The following is a 25,991-nucleotide window of genomic DNA, read 5'->3' on the forward strand; positions in this document are numbered from 1 at the left end:
TAACGCACTTTGAGTTTTCCCTCATGCATGTTGCATCACTCCACGGGGAACATATTTTGGTGTAGAAAACAGGATGACAACAGCGATAATTGCACCAGAGGTAAAACTCTGCTTTTCAGACATTACATGCCTTTGATACCGTGTGATTGTGGGATTGTGTGCGCTTGTGTGTATAAATGTGTCACATCCACAACGCGGCAGTGACATCATGCCATCAGCCACAGAAGAACAATAGAAAAGAAATGACGCCATGCAGTGAAAGGAACTGGACAAGCTGTTGGTGTTTGCACCCTGCCAACGCCTACATCAGGCTGCTGGATCCTTTCTACAGCTGATTGTGAGACTTCTAAACTTCCTTTTCTTTGTCTAAATAAAAACCTTTTAATATAAACACATTATCAAGACATACATTTGTGTTTATTCCTGCTGAGTTCTCTAGGCGTCTCCTTTTCACCCAGAGGAGTCCTAATGTTTCTTTACCAGAAGCAGGAAATAGTTACACAACGGAGGGGGAAGTGGTGTCTCTGTGCTGGCCCGCATTAATCCGTGAATGTGTGTACCTGTTTGTGTAGGACTGATTGCTGGTGTGTTTATGTGTGTGTGCAGAGAGAGTGATAACAGGAGAACAAGGAATGATCACAAAAGCCTGCATTCCTCAGTTTGAAGCCTTTACGGCTTCTGTGGAAGTCCAAAATTAGACCGCCGCTGCTGTAATGGAAAATCTCCTCCTGTTTATCAACTGCTGCAGAGCCAGAGGTTCAACCCAAAGGTTTCTGCGATCAGCATGTATTTACAGTAAAAACAAACAAAATGCACCACTGGTAAACAAAGTGGTACAGAACTACAGATTTAGACCATTTTACTTTTTAAATTCCAAACTAGCACTTTTAGATTTTTCAGGTAATTTCAGCTCACCTTTGATGTTTGAGTAAAACATTTTTTGTTCTATTAAAAAAGGTACTCATTGCAAAGTCTTGAAGTGTGATAATAGATAATTAGGTTTATTTCCCTTCTCTTCTTTCAGTACACCGGTCCTGCTCCAAAAGCACAAGAAAAATGTTTATTTAGTTTCTTAACAAAATTCAACAGTTAAAATAATAAAAAAAAATTTTTGCCTAGAAACATTGGCTTTAATCTGTTCTTGATTTTAAAATGCTAATAATTGGCTAATTAATGTTAATTCATGAAAATATATTCAGATTTAGCACACTGATGATAAAACATGACACACTGCTGTCCAAATGTGGAATTGGATAGACTGCCCATATAAGTTGAACGTTTTTTTTTTTTTACTTAAAAAGGAAATATCAAATATCAGTATTGCAACCAGCCTTATGTGACTCACGTGACTCAAGCTTCCACGCGGTTTTCGGCAGGTTCAGCTGAGTGCTTTGTTTACACTGAGTGCAGACCTGCATTCCAGAATTGCTTATTAATGTATCTGGAAATCTACTGGTGTAAACTCTTTCAAACTGCACCGTTTTATATAGTTCAGGATGACTTTTTTTGTTTGATTTCATAGTTTGTAATGAGTACATTTAAACAGTTTTAAAACCTAATAAGCAATGTGTTTATTAGATTCTGTCTGTTATTTTCCAGGAAGATTGTGTTCCCAGATACTGAAGCTTAGAAAGACTAAATGCAGCCATCATCAAGGACAAAATAAACCTTAAACGTTCATATTTTCATGGTGGCTTTTATAGCCTTGATTATTCATGTGTTCTGCAAAGTAAAGATTTTAATTCTTGTTTTTTTTGATTCACCAGTTCTCATACAGTGGTGAGGCTATAAAGAAAACATCAAATCTCTGTACCCACCTTATATAACCAAAGTTAGAAAAGCAAATTCAAGCACTTTATTTTGATAAATTAAGATTTTTATCTTTTTAACAATGGTTAAGAAAAAGTCTGTAGAAACACAAATGTTTCCATACTCATGCAGACCTGGAAAGCACTAAGACTAAAATTCTACATGAATGCTGCAACTCAATTCAAAAGTCTGCAAAGACATGGACCTTTATACAGTGCAGAGCAAATTAAATTTTAAAAATTGTTAAAACAAAAACAAACAAACAAAAAATTGCCCCAACCAAGTAAGTAAATAGGAAGCAGTGCTGTGGCATGCCAAAGATAAAGTGCATCAAAGACGGTGCAGAGATAAACAGGAATCCACCATTGTTCCAGGGAATGACGCTACGACAGGAACTGCTGTGGGCAGTCCGAGCACGAAAGGAATTCGGTGGATGCAGGCTGGGAATGGGGAGGATAAACTAGCATAATTGTCAGCTTCTCCTTTCCTTTTGGAAATTTCCACTCCACTCCACATGTGTGTCAGACTCATCAGCATGAATGCTGCAGCGGCAATCTAACAGCACGGCATACAAAGAGCAGAGCCCTTGGCCCGGACTCACGAGGAGATCTGAGTTATGAGGTGCTGATGGGGGGGTGAACCGGGCCTTGGTTAGCTTAGCTGTTCAGCTTCAGCTCCTGTTGACCTGATGTGTTGACACTGCCTAGGTAACCGTTTCAACAAACTATTTTTATCCCGTGTTGGATGGATGCACGAAAAGGGTGGGCAGGGATGTTCAAAAGGCCTGTAGATAGATTTTAAGAGCATGAAGTTATGCAGAGTGAACAGTTTGTACGCACATTACAATTACAATTATCTTGGGCTGGAAGTATTCAAAGAATTCTACGAACCTTTCACTAGATAACTCCCTTTTGTTTTGAGAATAAACAAAATTATTTATTTTTTTAAATCAAATGAATCTAAATTTTGAACATACAGCACACAGACTTCACCTACAATGAATTACTGTAATTATTGTCAACTCAAGAAATTATCTGAAATAGTTCAGTTTTTCTTTCAGCACTTCTAAGCTTAATTGTTATGTGTTAGTCTAGTTTGTGTGTGTGTGTGCGTGTGTGTGTCTGCACTGACGTTAGAAGCTAATCTTTATGTGCACTTCGAGGAGTCTGAACACATCTCTCCTTTGCATGGATCTGAAATGTAATTCTTCTGCTTTGCATGCCTAAGTAGACACGTATGACTGTGTTTCACTGGCGTGTGTGTGTGTGTGTGTGTGTGTGTATAAGGCCCCTTTGAGCGAGCAAGAGACTCCGCATGATGGAGGAGAAGGAGAAGAAGAGCAGGAGGCAAGCAGAGCAGTGAGATCACGTCATGGTGGAAACATTTGGCAACTGCTCATATAAATACACACACACACACACAAATCATACTGTGCACGCACACATGCACACATGCACACAGCCAGGCCTGTTTTTGTTCTCCTGTTTTCAGGGAAAGAAGGGGAAAATGACATCAAGTTTATCATGTGAGGCCAATGATACTAACTTAGGAGGGGGGGCAGAAAACTGGCAGAAACAGAACATTGTTACATAAAACTCAGCACAGACCTCCCCTGGGTCCTGTTACAATAATATCTGTGTCTCATGTGTGTGAGCGAGCCAGCCCACATGTGAATGCATCTGTGTGCTGGTCTGTAAGCTGAAGATCTGCATCAATGTGAGCCTTAGAAAAAGGAGGTCAGTTCATACCTGCAGAAAAGCAGCACTATGTCACAGTTCAGCTCCAAGTCTGTAACACTTTTCAGAGCAGGAAAGGTGATGTCATTGATATTCTGTAGCTCCTTGACCTTTGTGGTCCCTTGTTGCAGGACAGGGTGGGGCTAGTGTGTGCGCTCATGTGTGTGTTTGCATATCTACGGGCTGGGGTGAGAACATCGAGGCCACTGGCGCCAGATGTGATGACCGCAGGAGTCTGGGCCTAAAAATAGAGCTCTGTTCTCAGCACCATGAAACAGAGGAGGAGGAAGGAGGAAGAGGAGGGGATGGGTAAAGGGAGAATGTAAAGGAGATGACAGCGAGATCAAGAGAGAGACGAGGTCATTGAGAATACTGTGTCAGATCTCCCTGGGGACGGTGAGCTCACCTCCTAATGGCACCACTGGCTCCTTCTCAATGAAATCATTGATCTGCTGGAGCTCCCCACAGTATAATAGAGAGAGTTCAGTTGGAAGAGGAGGCAAGGCAGAAGAAAGGGGCAAGGAGGTACAGAGATGGCATGTTAGGATGTTATAACACACAAGAAAGCCTTGTTAAAAGATGGATGTAGGCATCATTGATAATGTCTTTGACCAGCACTGTGGCTAACAATAACATGCCAAGAGGTACGTAGCAGTGAAATAATAATCACTCAAACTGAAAGCTTGATTGATAATATTAAGCCCTGTCCACATGTAAACAGCATTTTGTGACTAAGCAAAATGTATTTTTTTTCAGCTTTGAGTCGACACAGAAACGGTGTTTCACGAGCCCATAAACAGTATAAAAGAGTGAAAACATCTGGAAACACCATTGTTGTGGTGTTGTGTGGCAGGCCTAAACACAACCTTTTGAAAATTATCATGTTGAAGTTACACCTCCTATCTAACCTACGATCCCAAGTGACAGATGTAACAATAATGAGACGATAGTGTGTGCTGCAGATGCCAGTTGCTCAACTACAGTAAAACCTTAGCATACTGTATTACTTTAATGAGCAGACAAGGACAATAAAACTGTATTGAATATAGCAGAACAAATCCCCTTATTGTTCCACCAAATAATCTATGACCAAACAGTTTTTATCACTTTACTGAACTGTCAACAATAATAAAGCAGAAAAAAAACCTACAATACACATCAAGCATACATTTAAAAACTGTGGGAAATGGGATTCTTTTGAAAAGATTGATGCTTGTGTATAAATAATTTACAGAGTGCTTGAAATTGTCCATTATGTTGGTGTATTTGGATTGACATGACTCCAAGTCAGTAATTTAATGTGATATGAAGTAGAAGTCGTTGTCAGTCCACTAAAAGGAGTCGCTTTTTAGCTCTTGTATCTGCCATATTTTTTTCTTTTTGTGTTTACAGATTGGAGCATCTGCTCAGCGTCTTTTTTTCTGTTGCGGATGTATTTTTGTGGCAGAGTTAAAGCGCCACACACAAGATTGTCATAGTTTTTACAGCATTTGTGTCGTTGGTTGTGTTTAATGGAAAAGGATCATTTTGGGGAGGAAGCATTTCTGTGTGGACTGGGCCTTAATTGAGTCTTCATCACTCAGGTATCAACATGTTTTCCTGTCTGTACTGATGGTAACAACAGGAGATGCAGGCAACACCTTCAGGCCACAAGGTGTGCCTTTGAAAGAATTTTAAACACAACTCTGCAGGTGTGCATGCAGGTCTGTGTGTGTGTTGGCCACAGCAGACTTTCTGGTGGAGCTTCTCCCCTCTGGCTGTTTTATATGATGCAAAGACATCCTGCTGGACTCCGGGAGAGAAATTCACCTTAAAGAAACCCAGCAAGGAAGCTGACAAACAACACAGGACAGCTTGTCTCATTAAGTAAAGCTCTCTGGCCACACAAACGCACTCTGAATTCACATAAAAGTAGCCAGTCGAACACTTTTGTGCCCACTCTCATTCAAGATCTAATGAGGAGCATTACCTCATCTCCTCAATTGCTCTCCTCCCTCTGTTTTACCCTTTTTCTTAATCTCACACAATAGCAAACATTGCATCATGCGCGTGCACACCCTTACTTCATATGCACATATTCATGCAGAAAGGTCTGGATACACACAAACACATGCATACACCCCAACACACACACACAAAAAGACGACCTTATGTGGCTCACTGGAATGTCTCTGTGAACAGTTGCATTGTGAGATTCAGCCTCCTGTGATTACCTCACCTCTTCAGCTCTTCAGCTTCTCTTCAACGCGTGCACACACACACACACACACAGGCTACAACTCTGTTGTATAACAGAGCAGTAGAACGACATGTTACTGGACTGACCTTTAGACCTCCATCTGTGGAGTCACACCTTAACCTGATCTCATTGAAGCCATGCAGCACACGGCAGCGTCTCTGAGCGTTTTTAGTGTGTGAAAGAGAAAGAGCAGGAGCCAAAGTAAATGAGGGAGAGGCACCTTTCATCTCCAAATACCTCTCATCAGTATGTCACCAAAGTGTGTCATCTTCTGGGATTTTGAAATGATCTGGCAAGCTGACAGTAAAGAAGCAAAACACTAAAAAAGGGAAGCAAAGTGTACTTTGAAAAAAAATCATTTTCTACTTTTTATGTCAAACTCTGCAAAACGTTTCTGAAAGCTTTAGGAAAAAAGGTTCGGTGAGTCATAAATTTTATCACCTTTTAATATTATTTATAACATGTGACAAATCTTATCATTATTAGCATGTTTTTCAACAAGTTTGGGTCATAGCTCAGATGTACAGCACATGCAAACTGGATTAAATCATGGTTATAAAAACATATGACTCATATTGATTATCGTCACCTGCTGCCAAAAGGAAAAGGCGGACAGCAAGGGTTTTTTGTCTGTGTCTCAATGTGTTTGTGTGCCTGTCTGTTACCAAAATATCTCATGAACCACTGAATGGATTTTATTGAAACTCGCAGAAAGTAATCATTTGATGATCTAGAATTGATTAACTTTTGGAGCCAACCCAATTCAAGATAGCTGCCACAGACAAGTGACCTTAAAAACACAGAAAAGGCTACAACTCGGTCAGTTTTACAGATAATGACCTAAACTATGATGTGGTAGTAGCTGAAACCAATCTCCAACACATATTTTCAGCACTAACAGATTTCCAAAGAACATTGTTTTAAATTTTGACATTAAGTATTTTGATTTAACACTTCCTATCATTTGCAAAATATCTAATGAACATCATTATTCAACATAAGACAATTTTAGTCTACAATTTTGGCATGAAAGGGGTTGAGGGATATGCATTCCTTCAAGAAATGGTAGGGCTTTAATTTTTATCATCAACTGATGTCTGGGATGACACAACAGTAGCACTGTAGACACATACTTTTGCTCTTCTGCTCTGTCTTATTTCCCCTCTCTCTTCTTTGTTTCTTTGACCCTGTGATGTGATGCTTTAGTAATCCCATGAAAAACACTGGCAGATGGTGCTTGCAAAGATTAGGAGCCCTCCTGCACATCTGCAAACTTCACACAAACATCAACTGAACAAAGTGCACACCTTCACACCTCCATTTCCTCCTTTATGATAACACAGTGTTATCAATCCAAAAAAAGGTTAAAAAACAAAAACAACTGGACTTCTGCTCTGTAGCTGAAGACGTTTCGCTTCTCATCTGAGGAGCTTTTATAATTTCAAAAAGCAGAGAGTGTGAAGTTCAAGCTTTTAAAGCTGAGATGTTATGTAAACTAGATTCACATGCAGATTCCACTCACTACCATGTCCTGGATGGCTGAGGATCCACACCAGCATATCAGTGTTATCAGTTTCATTTAAATGGTTGTATTCTGAAATTGTTTTATTCCCTATTCTCTGCCTGTCTATTTCTCAGTGCGTCAACAATAAAAAGTGTGTGCTGTGATTAAAATGCATTTTTATTTTTACCTCCCCTCCTTCAGGAATCTTTCAGCTAGGTTTCATTTTTCACACTTTGTCTCATCTCTTTTTCACTTTGATGATTTTTTTTCCTGTTTTGTCCCTGCAGCTTCATCTGCTAAAACTAGAACATGACGTTTAAATGCCAACAGCAAGATGTTTCACATCGGAAGGACATCAGAGCTGCTTTGATGCATGCCGCAGCTACGCAGCTACCACCTAAAGCTCTGTTCTGACAGCCAGTGCTCAGTGTTACTGTGGCTTTGGCTATGTGCTTTCAAATTGGTGGGAAACATGCAAACTTTAGACCCACTGGGAAGGCATCTGGGTCCAACAAAGTGATGTTGTCCTCCTCTTCTCACACACATACATGCTTGCATGCACACATGCACGCACATACACGCTTAAAAAAAAAAAGAAAAAAAAAAAATCAGAATTTTAAAAAAGGCAGTACGCATCAGCCTGAAGTCCAAATGGGTGAGATCATCACTGTGGTAAAAATACAGCTGTCCTGGGAGAGACATGTTTCTTACCAACACTTTCATACAATCAATGAAGCGCTCAAACACACTTAAATCTTGAGTATACACACGGATTTACAAGCACATTCACACACACGCTGACATTTTCCAACTGCCACTACGACCACATCCTGAACAAATACATAATTCAAAGTAATTACACAGCGAGAATCCCTCAGGACCCGGATTTACTTCTCCTGTTCAGAAAACAATGACCCAATGTGGGTTGCCTTCCCATGACATCATACACATGGAGGAAGTGGATCATATTTGAACCAGTGTTATTGATTATTAGATTAATCCATAGACCCACAAGGAGTTTTGGTTGGTTTTAGATCAATACACAACAATTACTTGCATTTTGGTTGTGCAACATGTTGTCCAAGAAGCTGATCTGACATCAGCCAGTTCCTGCAGTGATTTCCATGGGTTTATGTTGAGTTTAAATAAATACAAACAATACAGACAAATAAATCGACATAACCACAGTCTAGAAATGTGTCAGCAAGAATGCAATTTAATCTAGCAAGCTTCTACAACACACAAGATAAAGAGTCAGGTGGCATAAAACAATAAGCTTAACATGTTTTCATCTATTCATCCCAAATAGGGATTCTTCATTTCCTTATCTAACATTAATTCACTGGATATGGAGTAATGTTACTGCATGAAGAGCGGGTTAATGGTTGGTTTGAATATGTGAGGATGAAAATAAGTCAAACATGACGTAATTAGCAGAATTATTACTTTGATAAATCAGAAACTCTGCAAAGAGGAGGGAGAACAGAAGAAGGCTGAAGAGGAGTAATTCCAGGAATGAATGATGGAACAAAAAAGGGAAAATCACAGCCCAGAGAAAACCCAAGCATGCCTGAGGACTCTTTCATTAAAATGTATATATAATATTTTACTTTTTGTGGCCAGTATGTGGAGAGTTTTAAAAGAAAATATACAAGTCCAAATCTCTCCAGATTTTTTTCTGCTCAGTTTCCTCACAGTTTTAACCTACATCTGCAAGGAGCAGTTCTTTGTTCCCCAGATAGGAAACAAGTTTTAAATGAGTGACTAAATGCTAAGAATATGAGATTCGATATTTCCTTTCACCCTGTTTAAAAATTGTTTTGCAAATAATGTTCCACTGTATTCTGTAGAGTTTTTGAAACTTTCAAAACAATGCTCAGTCATTATTATTACAGTCATACAATGAGCTAATTAAGAGTGTAAACGTCAGCCACAACTAAAAACTATGTACGTTCTTAAGATTTTATATTTGTACTTCTTTTGTTTTACTTTGTCATACGTACAAACTTTCCCTGGTTTGTCTAGAATTACAATGTGCATGAGAAAAACAACAATTCAGAATAGAATATCTCATGTTTTTTTTTGTCGTTTGTTTTAGTTTCAGTTTTATTTCTGCAAAGTCACATCCCAAGTGACTGGATTCACAGAAAGTAAAACATAAAGATTCTCCTTTTCATGTTGATAAAGACTGCTAAAGCAACAACAAAAAAATTGCAATAAAAAGTCTTCCACATTTATTTTCTAAGTGTTATTTCAGATGATCTTTAAAACCCGAGAACCAGTTGTTCCTTCACCATCGTCTTTCTTTCATTGAAAACTCTGCAGCATCTCTACACGTGACCAATCCTGCAGCACTAATTCACATGATGTCACGAAACAACCATGAACGCATACATGTAGACGTCACCCCCACCCACTCGCATGCATACAAACCTGCACATCCTATATGCACAGACACTGGCTGCGAGCTCCACTGACCCCAATAAGAAAAGCACCCAAACAACAGCCAACGCCATTGGCTGAGTTCTGCTAGGGAATATTCTCTGCCTCTGTTGTCGTGGAAACAGCAGAGAAGCAAAGACAGAAATGGAAGAGGTGTGATGACTTCTTTTTTTTCCCTTTTCTTTCCCTTGAAGGAATGGAGCAAAAATAAACTGCGAAAATAATGAGGAAGTGTGTGTGTGTGTGTGTGTTGGAGTGTGTGAGGTGGGATGGGTGACAGCTGACAGGGAGATTTTCATTAACAATATGTGTGATCAGAAGAGCTGAGGAGGAAAATTCTGGCTTTCGGAAATCATCAGAAAGTGTGTGTCTAAGTAGGCAGCATATATGAGTGTGCCCATCATTGTTCAGTACATCTGACTAATTTGGAGCCTCTTTGAGGCAATTCTCAGCATCCATGAATGACTCATGAAAAAGCACTAATCTTCCAGCAGAAGGAGCAAAGTGAGAGGATAAAAAATAGAGATGCAGTGAAAAAAGTAGAGATTTACCAAAGCAGCGTGCCTCTTTCCATCTCATTTCCACTTCCAACTGAGGCAGATTACACTCTGCTTTCAGTACTGACACTTTTGGGACAAATTTATGAGCCTTTGTGGGTGCATGTGTGTGTGTAATGACATCAAAAGAAGAAAAAAAGAAGCTGCAGCCAACACATTTGAGATTATATTAACTCAGAAAGCCTATTACAGTCGTGCTGAGGCTCAATTGTAACTCTTACTGGGCTTAGTGGACACTATGACAGGATACTTAACTGTGTTTTTTTAAGAAAAAAGGCTTCACATTACTGCAGAGATGCTGGGTAGGAAAACGCCTCCAGAGACATTTAAACATCAAAGAGCCTTCAGACAGACTTTGCATCATGGGAGTAAGCTGTTTCACCCCCTCCTCTCGCTGGAGTCTTAGGAAACCCATCTGAACTTTATACCTCTAAAGTCAGAATCCAAGCAGAGATAAAGGAGGAATAAATAAAAACTTGCTGTGTCAATCAGTGACATCTGCTGGATAAACCATGCAATGACAACCTGCTTGCAGTGAGACAAAGAGCCACAAACACAAACATGTAGGATTTTAGAAATAAAAACCTATTTAAAATTTAGTAAAACATTTTTTTCCCCACACTTTATTCATGCTCAACACCTAACAAATACAAATACAGCCACCCACACACAAACACACTCCTGCGTACCTGTGAGCAGGGAAACTTTGTGGAAGGTACCCTCCAATTTTCCCATGAGAATGTGCACAAAGCCATCTTTGGACAGGTGCACCGCTTCTTTGGAACTCTGGTCATAAACCACCACTTCCTGCTTCCTTCCCAGCTCCACCTGCACAAAGAACGTACAACAAACACGAGAGAAGAGTTTAATAATCAGCACTGTGGTGGAAATTACATCAAGGACTCAAAAAGGAAGCCAAAGTATGCAAATCAAACGGCTATCCTAAGCTATTTTGGAAACTCCTCCATGTCGGAAGCTCAAGCACCGGAACTAGTGGTTTTGGGAAATATCCCCTCTCAGCTGAGTAAAGCTGAAAAATGACATGCTGATAAATGAGCACTATGCCTGTTTGACCTCTGCATAGTTTCCTCAAACACTTGAGCACTTAGTCACCAGGAAGCAGTGAGAAGAAAAATAAAATGAACCTGCAAAACACCATTTTGTGTTGCGACAATAAACATGGGCTCGAGTGAGTTGTGAAAATAAAGCACAAGATTATAAAAAATGCACGAGGGCTGAGTACTGCACATCTCAGATACTGCTGAGCCAGTTGGCTGTTGTCGTGCTGGGTAATATCAGTAATAAAGGATGGCTGCATTGGGGAGGGCGTGAGTAGCCGCTGTATTCAAGTGATGCTGCTGATATCAGATTTTGATAAAGATGAGAGGATACGAGCGTGCACTAATGTGACAGTGTGTTTCTGCCATGTATGTGTGTGTGTGTTTGCAAGAGGGGTGGGTGGGTGTGAGCACGTGCATGTGACTGCACGTAATCCAGCCAGGCTGTGTTGTTCCCTCATGTTGTCAGGCAGGCTTTGGTCACATGACTGAGGCAGCGCCTACTGCAACTATGAATCACTGCATCACTGAAACACCACTGGACAGGGGTGGAGGAGGGAGGGGAGGGGGGACAGCATGCCGAACAGAGGGGATGGGGAGGGTGTGGATGCTGGGGGTGATGGCAGAGAGATGGAGACAAATCTTAGGCACAAAATGAAGAAGAGGAAATGCAGAATGTGAAAACAGAGTAAAAGAAGGAAGTGTGAAGGGGAAAAACATCAAATAAAAAAATGGGAATTAAAAAAAAAATAAAGTACCTCAGTAATTTATCTCCACCCTTCTATCAAATAGTCATCAACTTGCAAGCAAAACAATGCTTTTTAGATTCTTACTCACTTTCTTTGTGCTAAAAATACATCCTGTGGATCACAGATTATGGCAAACGCTGCTCCAAAGCTCCTGATGTGTGTATCAGAGGTTTGGAACACAGCCAGGCAGGTGATTTAGAAAGGATAACATCAATCTATTTAGTCTGGAAGGAAGATGCTCTGGTCCAGTAAAACCTGACTTTCTTCTACTTGCCTATTTCTCACAGTCACGCTAACAAAAAAAAGCGCAAACACCCGACAGGTGCTTCATCCGATTCAAACCTGGTTGATTACTTTCAGTTTCATTTGGTTTGAGTGATCTCTGGTTTGTCAGAAAGGCAGATGATATGTCATTCTATCTAGCAAAGATTTTATTATATTTTTAAGAGAAACAATAAAATAAATTAAAATTTAAACTTGTTGAGAGAGTCTAATGGTCATTTTCTTAGAAAGACAAACAGAATATTCCACATTAATTACACAGCATCAGTGTTATCTCAGTTTATTCTCTAATCATTTATAAGCACACATTTGTTACTTTTCCTACAAAAATGTCATTTTTATGTCTCTTTGTTTGCTTTAATGCATCTTTACTAAGTTAATAATGGCTAATAATCCAATTGTGATCAGATCTGCTTTCAGAGTCTGATCTCAGAGCCTGAGGATTAAAGGCTTTTAACTGTACATTCATGCACAACACAAATAAAAAACATTCAAACCCAGCTTAGCCTTCTCTAAGTTTTTTTTTCTTTTCAATCAGATTAACTTTGGTAAAAGTTTAAAGGTACTCATTGCAAAGTTATGAATATCATTCATGATTATTGCATCCCTTAAATAGTGACTCCAAACTACCACATGCATTTGTTTAACTACGGAAACAACCAAAGGGACTGAAAATAGGTCAACAATCACAAAGTCCAAGGAAGAGCAATTTGAGATGTATGACAGTTTTGATGTATTGGTACATATTTATGCTCAGATTTGTTACATCAACTAACCAAATAAAGGAGGCAATTCACAGAATAAAACTGCATATCCTGCTAAATGTGTCACATGAGCAGAATCTGCTGCAAAGTTAGAGGTCAGCAACCCAAGGCTCGGGTCGTCTGTCAGACTGCAGTGCTGGTACAGATCTCTTATCCGTCTGCAGTGCTACAGCATCAGTGCTACAACAATCCTGGCCCAGGCAGCACTGACGCATGCACTCTGCAGGGGCTGTAAACAAGGAATGCCGCTGGAGAAAAAAGAAAAATGACAAAGAAATGGGGATAAAAAAGCAAGTTAGGGAAGGGATCTGCATGGAAACCTAAAGAAGGATGGGGGAGAAATCTAATGTGAAGAGAAAAAGGAACAAAAGGCTTTACTGGAACATCAAATGCTAAAATCCTGCAGCATTCAAGCTTTCTCGAAGGAAATAGAGGCTGGCGTAAATAAGGGGTGGTCACAGGGGAGGGATAATTTCTCTGCTTTTTTTTGCAGTGGAAAAGGGCAAAAAAGTAAAGGCAGTTATACAAACAGCAAACATAATAAATGAAGATGTTGTTCAAAGATAGCCAGAGGTTTTACATTATGAAGTCTGTAATGAATGGGACAAAAACAAGGTCTGAGACAAGGTTAAAAGCCAAGTTCTAACCTTACTGTCAATGCTCCTCGGTAGGGACAGTCTGTACACAAACACACAGCGGGGAACACAAATGACGAGTAGCCCAGCAACAAACAGATAAATGCAGGCCTGAAGAAACATTGGGAGGCTGCAAGAACTTGTGCAAGAAAGTGAAACAGGGTTTCCCCTGACTTCAGAAATGCAACTGACTAGAGACGAGGTCAGTGCTGAGCGTCAGAGTGTGCGTTTGTGTGTGAGCCGGTGTGGGACACAACATCAGCAAACAGTCTAAAAATGGCCCACCATTCCTGATGAACAGTCTGGGCTTTCTCACAGTGTCCCAGAAGACAAATGCAACATGGAAACTCTTCAATTAAATGTAAAATCTCAACGATGAGGAGCTAAAAGCAGCATTTTACCTCCCAAAAAAGTCAAACACAAATCACCTTTCTACTTATGATTTTGGTATTTGTACAGGTGAACTCTTAATACACTCATCATATCAATCTGGAATCTAGCTTTACAGCCTGAGGCTCCCAAACTATTTAACTCTGACACAAGAGTACATATTATATCCTAACAGAAGGCTTTGTGCACACAAGGGCATTGACCCCTCCTAGCAAAGCATCTGCAAGTTTACAACTCTAAGTTTGTGAAGTACACCTCTTGCCCTTGTAAAGTCACCACCTGGGGCCAGATGATGTCACTGACTGGCACTGGCAGGTGCCACTTCCCTGTTTGCTTCTGTAGGTGAGATTAAACTGTTTTTCATCTATACTAGTGAGGACCAACTATGCACAGAAGAACATTAAGGAGGATATCAAGTACTATCTGATGATGATGATGATGATGATGATGATAATTTATTTCAGACAAACCTTTCACCGATAGTGTAATATAAACACATAGTACATTGTAACTTTCTTGAAGACACTTCACATCGGTGATTATGAGTCTGAAAAGGAGTATGAAGAAGTATAACTTATATAATCATACCCCTTTTCCAGCTGGAATTTGTCATATTATTCTAAATTTCCAATGTCCTTGCTGACAAAATAAAATATTATTATAGTAATATTTCCTCAGCCAAATGAAAGTACTACATATACACACAGACACATTTGTACACCTAGATATATACATATTCACATATACATACACCAATACACATTTACATACATACACCCATATATACATCTGTACCGACCTGCATACACTTAGTGAAATCATACATAGAGTTTTACTTCTCAGCCAGAATTATCCCAGTTGTTCTTCCTTATACCTTTGAATGATAGCTATTTTGAGACCTTTCTTGAAATATCTCATGCTTGGACTTTGCTTCAGCTCTTTAGAGAGTTTATTCCAGATCTTCACACCAACACCAGAAATGCACATTAATTTCATTGATGTTCGAGCCTTCAAAGTTCTAAAGTTTAGGTTTTCTCTATAGTCATATCCCCCCACTCTATCAGAAAATAATTTTTGAATATTTTCTGGCAAATTTTTTTTCCTGACTTTAAACATAATCTGTGCAGTTTGAAACTCTACCAAATCAGTGAGTTTCAGTAGATAAGAATCTATGAATAGATTGTGGGTATGACAATAAAAATCAGCCTTATGAATTAAACGAACGGCTCTTTTCTGTAATGTGCATAATGGTTTGAGTGACGTTCTGTAAGTGTTGCCCCAAATTTCCACACAGTAACTTAGATATGGTAGGATAAGTGAGCAGTACATAATATGTAGGGCAAAGGAGTTTAAATATTGTCTAGCCTTAGAAAGTACTGCAATAATTCTTACAATTTTAGATTGGACATATTTAATGTGGGGTTTCCAGCAGATCCTGTTTTGAATCAATACTCCCAAAAACCGGATTTCAGTCACTCTCTCTACTGTCATATTATCAATTTTTATTTGTAAATCACTCTTCTCTTTACATTTACCAAACAGCATAAACTTTGTTTTTTCTAAATTTAACGACAATTTATTAATATTGAACCACTCTTTCAGTTTACATAACTCACAATTCATTTCAAGGAACAACTTCCGTAAATCTTCACCCGTAGCAAAGATGTTTGTATCGTCAGCGAATAGGACAAAGTTAAGTGTCTGGGAGACCTTACATATATCATTTATATACAAAATAAACAATTTTGGCCCCAATACTGAGCCCTGGGGAACACCGCAAACAATGTCCAAGCATGTTGATTGGAAGGCACCCAACTGCACAAATTGTTGCCTATTGCTGAGATAACTTTTCATCCAATGTAATACTACTCCTCTTAGACCATAACGCTCAAGTTTTCTGAGGAGTATATCATGATCAATTGTATCAAATGCTTTTTTTAAATCAATAAATACCCCAACAGCATGTTTCTTTTTATCTAATGCACTGGTCACTTCTTCTATTAAATGCAGAACTGCCATCGCTGTGGATCTTTGTGGCCGAAATCCATACTGACTTTCAGTCAATAGATGATGTTTGCTAATAAATCTTTCTAATCTAACAACAAATATTTTTTCCATGATTTTGGAAAATTGTGGAAGCAATGAAACAGGCCTGTAATTTGTGAAATCATGTCTATTTCCAGACTTATGCAGTGGGATGACTTTCGCAATTTTCATTTTTTGTGGAAATATTCCTGTTTGAATTGACAGGTTACAGATATATGTTAATGGTTTAATAATTTCCACAATCACCTTCTTAATTATTATCATGTCGATGCCGTCATAGTCAATTGACCTTTTATTTTCACATTTATTTACTATATCTAAGATCTCATTTTCCTCCACTGCTATAAGAAACATGGAATCTGGATTTCTAACTATTACCTCATTTAGTATTTCATGTCCTGTGGGTTGCGGGATTTCCTCGGCCAATTTAGGGCCCACACTTACAAAGTATTTATTAAAATTATGGACTATCTCTTCCATGTTATTTAAATATTTATCTCCATTGTTTATAAAGTGTTGTGGATAGCTAACCTGTTTGGAGTTTTTTCTAATAACACTGTTTAAAATATTCCAGATACCTTTAATATTTTTTTTATTTTTATCCAACTGTTTACTATAATAATCTTGCTTTGCTATTCTTAGAACAGCAGTCAATTTGTTCTTATATTTCTTGTATTTATTTTCTGCCCCAGTTGATCTATGCCTTAAGAAGTCTCTATACAACTTATTCTTTTTCTTACTATCTGTCCAATACGGTCCTCAAAAGCCCACTTCTGAACCTGTGTATAAATGCATAGAGGGATGTGTGTGATTCAAACAAGGTTGTGCAGTTGCAGCAAAGTGGTGAAAGTCCCTGATGAGCATGAGCAATGTGAGGCTGTTACTGAGCTTTTTAGAGATATGAGTGCCACTTTATGTGGTCACATCTTCACACGGCTATATGTCCTGACATCTTGAACACAAACCATACAAATGTTACGCATTCAGATGCAAGTAATGCACGTTTCTTTTACATAAAAAGCACGTATTTTAAAAAGGCTAAACTAAACTCTAAAAAAATTCTATTTCACACAAAATAAGCTTTTTGTTGTTGCTTTTCTTAGATATTTCTTGTTAGGCTTAGTGTGACATTGTAAATCGGAACATCTAAATCAGAAAAGTCTAAAATACAGAAACAGAATTTATGTGGGCTGTGTGTGTGGGTGGGTGTGCGTGTGTGTGTTAATGTAAAACAGTGATGACATTAAAACCAACAGCAATGACCTCATCGAAGTAAATGGGACATTTCCGATTCTGTGGAAAAATCCCTGATAGTTATTGTAATTTTGAACTATGAGGAAGAGAAAAATGAATTAAACGTTAATTTAAAACCCCCCCAGTGTTTTCCCATTGGCTGATGACGAGAACATTTTTCTACGGTGAGTCATCAATAAAAAGTTTTCAGTTCTTCTGGTGTTGTTAAGCTGTATACGGCGCATAAAAACCTCACACAATGTCTTTCAATTGAAAACTCTGACTTTTCTAGAAAAGTTTGAGCACACAACACATTAAACTGCAATAAAAATAATGATGTCCTTTAACTTATTAAACTTGTTTCTCTGTTTTCCTTTTGAACTTCCCATCGTGTCTCTTTACAGCCTTTGCCCTTTGCAAAGGGGATAAATACAACATATGGCGTTTCATCAGCAGATGGAGATCTTCTTTGTATAAATGAATTATCTGGTCACGTGTTATTTCTCTCCGTTTAGCTGGGCACTTAGTCAATCCATCAATTAAGATCACAGACAAGATCAGAGACCCCTTGCCCGACCTGGTCTGCGTCATCCCCATGTGGCCATCATGCTAAATCCCAATAATCCAGCTTCTGTACTTTATGTCTGATAGGTTGGTGCCAAAACACATATTTTGAATGTACCTACAAGTCTAGGTCCTAACTATTATGTGAGAGCTGTCATTAAGACCTGACATTCACAAGCCTTTTAAGGTTAGAATGATGAGAAATATTGTTAATATTCTGGTTTATATACTAACAACTGCATTCAAATAGCTAATGCAGTCTTACAGTCACAGGAAAAAGAAAGTCCAACCTCTTACAATTCTTGATTTTTATGTATAAAGACATTATAAAAATGATTTGAATTTAACCTCCATTGTACAAAAAACACACAACAGATTACACCCTGTCAATATTTATTAAACAAAACCAAAGATGAGTGGAAAAATTAAGTACATCCATGCTGCTTTCATATGGTTTAAGATAGAAAGCAGCAGACAGTTTTGGCTGATCTGGAGCATACAGGTGTGTATTAACTCAGTCCCAGGGAGTAAAGACATCAGCAATGACCTTAGATAAGCAACCGTTGCTACCCATCAATCTGGGAAGGGTTAAAGACCATTTCCAGACAATTCTGACTTTAATATTGTACAGTAAGAAAGATAATTCACAAGTAGAAAACATTTGGAACAGCTGCCAGATGAGACCAAAGTAGAGATGTCTGATCATAATGTAAGGTCTCGTGTTTAGTGAAAACCAAAACCAGCTTACCAGCACAAACACCTCAAACCAAGTGTCATGCACTAAAATCAATTTAATTGTGTTCTGATACTTAAAGTCCTTTAAAAGAGGGTGCAACTTTTTTCTCATAACAGTAATTTGCAAAAATCACAAGAAGAAGCCATGAATGTAAACACACACATAAAATTCTAAAAGCTAAGTGCATCAGTCCATTGTTTAACCTTCTTTAATGTAATTAATCAAGTTTATTCCAGTGTTTGTCCATTTCCCAACTCAATTTGCATAGTCTCTTCAATTTAAAATAAGTACACATCATTTTTGGTGTAAGGTAATTTTATTGTATCAGGATCAGCATCAACTAGTCATTACTGATCTAAATCATGTGATTTTTCTGGTTCTTGTTATGTTCTTTGCCACAGAATAACATTGGAAACCTAAAATATTGTAAGAATAAAATGTGCCACATTCCCCAGTAGCTTGATCTGTGGCCTCCAGCCGACATGCAGGAGCTTCCCTCGGCTGGTTGCTGGTAGTGAAAACCTCTGGTCCATCTGTCAGGCTGCCTGACCGGCTGCACCCTCACAGCAGTGGAGATTATCCAGGCTTAAGCCAAGAAACCAGCAGCTCGTCAGAGAAAGCATGAGGAAGCCCCATCATGACTAAGCCTGTGCCGTCTCTCACCCATCAGAGATCCTCTACCACATTACCTACAGTATCCCGCTGCCTCTGACCTACATTAAAGAGGAAAGTCATGAGATGTGATAGGCAGAAGAAAAAGGACACCGATTTCATTGCTGTTGAGATATTCATTCAGCTTAGTTAACGTAAGAACTGGGAGCTTTTATGAAACAGGGTGAGTGCAACACCCTGGGGGATGCAGGCTATTAGTTCTCAATGGGATGTGAGGCGAGAGGCAGCCGGGCAGGAGGTGGAGGCAGCAGCCCATCCATGAATACCCTCAACACTGCTCTCCCGCTTCCTGCATTCACTTCCTCAACAAAGAGCCACAATGGTGTCCTTTGCTGTCTTGGCTGGCTGAGACAGCTCCTGGCGATGCTCAGAGCCATGTGGGGGTTGTGTGTGTGTATGTGTGTGTGAGGGGTTATTAGGAGCTGGCTCTAACACCACACAGCCAGTCTGCACGTGCCCAACCTGCGGCCTGCCAGTGGCCAAACAAAAGAGATGATGTCATGCTTAGCCAATGACAAAAGAGTCTAGGTCTGTCAGGCCCGCCCTTCTCACCCGGCTGGTTCCAGCCTTATCCAGCTTTAGCATTAATCAAAAGCCTTATCCTCTTTACTGCGGGTGGGGGATGGATAATAAACCAGCCATGGTGTAACTGTGGACAGGGAGAGGAAATAAACGATGAAGGAACAGGTCCGTGCAGGAACGGCTGCAGCAGACAGACAGAGCTGTCATGAGAATGAAAGTGAGACAAAGGAGGAAGCTCGGCTCTGCTGGGTGCCACAGTGTGACATCTGCCAAGCACAGGGCCTCACATAGAGATGAACCCAACATAGAAACACACTCAAGCCGATAATGAAACTCATACCCATGACTAAATTTAAAATGTTTCAAATGTCACACCACTGCAGCCTTCACCTCTTTCAGATTTTCTTGTAAAGCTCTCTTTTTTGTTGCTTTTTTTGTGTATCATCATCAAGTCGAAACATCCTAAATATATGAGCAGGATTCTATGATCTGGGTAAAAAGAAATACACGTGAACATGACTGTGTAAAGCCTTTGCAATTAGAGTCATAACAGTGAGCCAGTGTAAAACAGCAGGTGCACAGGAACACTTTAAGCCTATTTAATGTGGCAGCTGAGCTGGAGGTCATTTTACTTAATAGAGTAACACACAATAATCCATAGTTCACCGTTTTTATCTGTTTGTATTTTTGACATGGCAGATCATATCCACAGCAGAATAATAAAAAAAGAAATATAAAGCAGAGTTACAAAAGTTACAACAGGAGGAAGTCATAAAAAGGTTTTACACAAAAGGAGACACATCACTCTGACCTGCTCCTGGCAACCAAGGTGTTAAACAACAAAAACAACTGTATTTTATGGACTGTCATCCTGTGTCACACCTAAGAAAAAAATTTTAATCACCTGTCAAGCATCATTGTTTATTGTAATGGGTGTAGCAAAGTTAAATGCTTAAAAATAACATTTAAAACCAGAAAAAGAAAGGCATTCTGAGCCGTCCTTCAAGGCTCGTTGTCTCTTTTACACAGTCATGTAAAGCTGTTGCAAGATGCATGCAAAGAAACTATATGAAGGGACAAAACACTCTCCCACCCCACCCTCTGCCAAGGTTTCCCCCCTCATACTTCCTTCAGTTTCACACAGAGCCTAAAAATACAGGAGCTGGAGTGCCACAGGTGGACCGGCCATGGAAAAAACTCTGCCATATTCAAGGAAGAAGTCATGGAAAACACGAGGATCTGATTTCAGGGCCACTGATAAGCTACAAATCTATACTACCCCTGCCCGAGGGCCAAATATAGCCGCCACAGATGTGATGCAGGCCTGGACTAGCACAGATGATCCAGGACCACGCGAGTACATGAGACTGGCCATTGAAGCTGATTCTTACTCAGTAACTCAACAGAGTGAACCCCCTACTATTCTAAAATGGTTTAGAAAAACCAAAACAAGCATGATTATCTTCATGATATCTCACTACACTGAACTGTAAATCCACTCCCTCTAATTCTCTCCTTATCAGCAAGGATTATCTCCAAGTTTTCTAAGCATACCACAAGAAAATCTGTATTTCAAAAAACATTCCCTGGTGCAAAGGCATTGTAAAGCTAAATTATATGTTTTTTTAATCAGTCTAACCATGAGGTGAACACATTGAACACACAGCACTGCATTAAAAAAGACAAACACAAGCCCCTGACTTATGAACCACCCTGCAAGCATCAGTCGTTGTGGAGCTTTAACTCACCTTCACCTTGCCGTTGGGTTGCAGCAGCTCAGTGACGGACACCTTGTCCTGCTGCAGTCGCCTCTTCACCAACTTGGAGTAGCAAACGTTGACCGCACCTTGCACGTGTGAAGCATTGTACTCGGAAAACGTCCTGCTGTCAATCACCAGCAAGCGACCCGTCCCTCTCTGGATGAGGCTCGCCAGGCGCTTGATGTCCATGGCACTTCGCTTGTTGGGCCCTTTTTCCCCTGCCATGATGTAGCCGAGTGGTAGACGGTTTATGAGGGATGAGGTTTAGAGAAGGAAGGGTAGATGAGGGAGAGGGAAAGGTAAAGGAAGGGACGGGGAAGAGGAGAGGTCAGTGAAGGGAGACTACCACCGGAGCAGGTGCCAAGAGATCCATGGTGCCTAAAGACAGAGGAGATAAAGGCAAAAGAAAATGTCACAAAAAAAGAGTCACACAAGAGAAGTCAAGCATTCAAAAATGAATGTCAGTGCTATTATTGTCAAGCTTTGACATTCAAATTGCCATGGTCAGTTCTGAGATTCTGATAGCCGGATGATCATTAAGGCCACAGGTCATTTCTCATGTTTCAAGTCACACCACTGCAGCAAATAAAATCCCTCAAGTGCTGCAAAGTAACAACAACAGATCTTTTGAGCATAAACATTTGTGCTCAGGTGGTCTATTTTTGTGCTTTTGTATCATCTTTTATTAGCAAGCTTTGAGCCCCTCGCCTATTAAAATAACCACAATGCTAAGCACGAGTTATTTAAAGACCTAAAAGCCAAAGGGATTATTAATCAGTGCTGGGATCTGAAGGAATAGCATGCTTCAAAATGAAATGATACAGACTTAAGTTAGACATACGCAAGAATGAAATGCAGGTGTGTGTGTGGGTGCGTGTGTGTGTGTGGGGGGGGGGGGTAATTTGGCGGCTGTTGAGCGCAGGTCTTCTGTGTAGCAGCTCATGAAACAGGAAACTGAGGGTGTGAGATAAATAAAGCCAGGGGAATTTAGAGAGCGGGTCTGGACACAAGCAAAGGGACTGTGTGACATCCTGAATATGTGTCTGTGTGTGGGAGTGTGTTTGTGAGTGTGTGTAGCAGAGAACAGTCCATAAACTTGATGACCTGCCTCTTCCTATCCATCCCTTCCAATCACTCTCATCTCATCCCTGCTCACATTTACCACAATGTCTGTACATTGAACATGAGTCTAATGCTCACATCCAACCATTATTCAGGCCTTCTGACTGCATTTGTGTGATTAACAGTGCACACATGTGAGGCTACAAAAATGACTAAAATAGAAAATAAAATAAAAATAACGCCTTGTATGTTGAGGATTGTTTCTTTGGTTAAGCAGGCATCATGCGACAAGCGAGTGGCTCATAATGCAAAGTTGTTTTATTTACCTACGGGCACATGGTGACATGAAAAATTAATAGACTCAAGTCTCATTTACTCTTAAGCCTAAACTGAGCTTTAAAAGAGAGAGTGCAAAAGAAAGAGGTGTGGAAACAGAGCAAGAGCAGGAAAATTAAACAGTTATGTTCTCTTTCTTCAATATCCATCCATCATCCATCCATTTTCTTTACCCGCTTCTCCTTTCCGGGTTGCAGGGAGCTGGTGTCTATCTCCAGCAGTCACCCTGCGAAAGGTGAGGGACACCCTGGACAGGTCACGAGTCCATCACAGGGACACATAGAGACAAACAACCATTCACGCTCTCACTCACACCTAGAGACAATTTAGTTACCAATTAACCCCATGGGAACCGGAGTGCCCAGAGTAAACCCACACTGGCACAGAGAGAACAGACAAACTCCACCTAGGCCTCAGGCCGGGAGGCAATCCTGTGACCTTCTCGCTGGGAGGCGACAGCTCTAACCACTGCTCCACCATGCTGCCCTCCATGTAAAGCAGAAAGAAAAGAAAACATCCTACAACAGCAGTGAGAGAGTGAGTGGGAGAAAAAAAAAACAGAGAGAAGATATGAAGAAGCTGTTTCTTTTACAACTTTTTCCTTGTGTTCTGACTCTGCATGCCTGTGCAGCGAGGAACGCAGGAAAACCAAAGAGAATCTGTGAAAGATGTTTTTTCAGAGCCTATAAACTATACCAGATCAAGGTGAGGGAGGAAACTTTGTGGCGATGACAGAAATATTTTTTAAAAAGAGAGAAAATATGAGTAATCTGTGAAAAAATACTGGGCTGGCGACCTGTACAGGGTGTACAGCATCTCTGAAGATAGACACCAGCTGCCTGTGACTGTGCATGAAAAAAAAAACAGGTAAATAAAATGGATGGATGGATGAATTTATGGATGGGTGGAAAGATAAACCAAAGAAAAACCATTCACTAACATGACTACATACAGATGTGAAGTGGCTAAAATCCAAATGTGCCAAATGGCTTTGCATTATTCTAAATTAAAAACAGAGGTAAGAAAATTGTTTTCTGTCACTAAGACTTATATCTCCTACAGTCATCTGTCCAAACCTTCACATAAATGCACATGTGCTGCTGCTGCCTGACAACATACCTGATGCAAGAGACAAAAATCTAGATGGACACTTCTGATGCAGCGTAAACACAGACATATATGTGCATCAGGCAGTAGTTGCAATGCAACACAATAAGACGCAGAAAAATAAGAATGTCAACAAAAACAACCAAATTATAAAAATAATAAAATGATAATGAAATAATTAAAATCCACAAACTTAAAGCTAATCTGTCTGCATGTTACTCAGTGATAACTGGGACCTGCAGCAGCCAAGCACAAACAGTTTAAAGACATATACTCATCCAATCTTCAAACAGCTTTGCGGCAACACCTACCAGGCACATTCCTCATACATAATTTATCCTATAACCTGTTATACCGTACCGTCTCCAGTGGGCAGACCTTCCGTTGAGAAACTAGCAACACAGCTTTCAGGGCGGGAATCTTTTCCCCCTCTGTGTTCCGGTGTCCCAGCTGCTGAGCGCAGCATCTGACGCTGCATATGTCTAATGGCGACCGCTCTCCCTACCACCCAGAGTCTCCCGCTTTCTTCCTCCCTAAATTCCTCCTTCCTTCTCTATCATTTCTTCCGTCCTTTTGTGCAGTAGATGGGGACGGGGAGGGGAGGAGGATCCAGGTTTTTATTTTATTTGCGTGGTGGTGAGAGACTGGAGCTCTGCATCTTTCTACACAAACATCATACACAGTTTGAAATAAAGATGTGTTATTAGAAAAAGATATGGGGAAGATTATAAGGAGACCATCATAACACAGAAAGGAAGAGGAATTAGATGAAAATGATGATGATTTAAAATATAACACACACACCACACAATCCTCAGCATGCTGAATCAGCACATCAGCCCATCCCATTTAAACAAATTCATGTTTCTCACTCTTATTTTTCCCCAGGCAGGAAATAAATAAATTAAGGAAACATCAACATTAACGGTAACAACTTGGCTCTTCACTCGGCAAAAGGCAGCAGCCAGGAGTTTGCTGTGAGGTCGTGGCTGAGCAGAGGAAAACAAGCAAAGAGGAGATAAAGCAGGAAGACAGACAGTGTGCAGACCCAGAGCAGAATCTGTTGTTGCCATAGCAACAGTCTGGCTAGGGTGAACAAGGATGGTGATGGGATGCTACTGGTGCTGATGCTGGGTGAGGATGCAGAAAGAAGAAATAAAGTAAAAGAAACAAACAGAAAAAAACTGAAGGTTTCAGACCTTAAAGCTTTTCTCATTTTGAGCCATCAATAAACAATAAATGCCTTTTTACAATATTGTGAATTTTAAATTAAATGAATCTGCATCTTGATGATACAGGCTGGTTTAAAATTTATTCTGTCTGACACACTTTGCTTTTACTTCTATACAAGATGGAAAATTAGTTCTTTTTTTTAGTTTTTTAGCATTGCTCTCTTCGATTCTTCAAAACCAAAGTTTAGGCGGAATCAATGAAGGACTTGATTTCAGTAAATAAATAAACAAACAAACAAATAATTAGCAGCAGAGGCACATTGAATAATCAGTAATCAAAGGCTGACAAATACAAACACTGCTAATAAGCCAATTAACTTAAAGGCACAATGACAACACAAATCATTAACAGCTAATATACAGGTGCTGGTCATAAAATTAGAATATCATGAAAAAGTAGATTGATTTGAGTAATTCCATTTAAAAAGTGAAACTTGTATATTATATTCATACATTACATACAAACTCATATATTTCAAATGTTTATTTCGTTTAATTTTGATGATTACAAATGACAACAAATGAAAATCTCAAATTCATCATATCAGAAAATTAG

General features: G+C 39.7%; 1 protein-coding gene across 2 annotated transcripts in view; it reads right to left on the reverse strand.

The window, feature by feature from the left end:
* The window catches only part of dusp8a (dual specificity phosphatase 8a), a 49,039-nt gene that overhangs the window by 15,888 nt on the left and 7,160 nt on the right, over positions 1-25,991 (reverse strand). For both annotated transcript variants that reach the window (XM_017419016.3, XM_017419015.3), the window contains exons 2-3: positions 21,687-22,076; positions 10,977-11,115 (exon numbers count right to left, since the gene is read on the reverse strand). In XM_017419016.3, the coding sequence (XP_017274505.1) occupies positions 10,977-11,115; positions 21,687-21,923 (376 nt within the window). In that variant the 5' untranslated portion in view covers positions 21,924-22,076. The remainder of the gene's footprint in view (positions 1-10,976; positions 11,116-21,686; positions 22,077-25,991) is intronic.

This window comes from Kryptolebias marmoratus, linkage group LG11 (assembly GCF_001649575.2).
Source record: "Kryptolebias marmoratus isolate JLee-2015 linkage group LG11, ASM164957v2, whole genome shotgun sequence".
Lineage (NCBI taxonomy): Eukaryota > Metazoa > Chordata > Actinopteri > Cyprinodontiformes > Rivulidae > Kryptolebias > Kryptolebias marmoratus.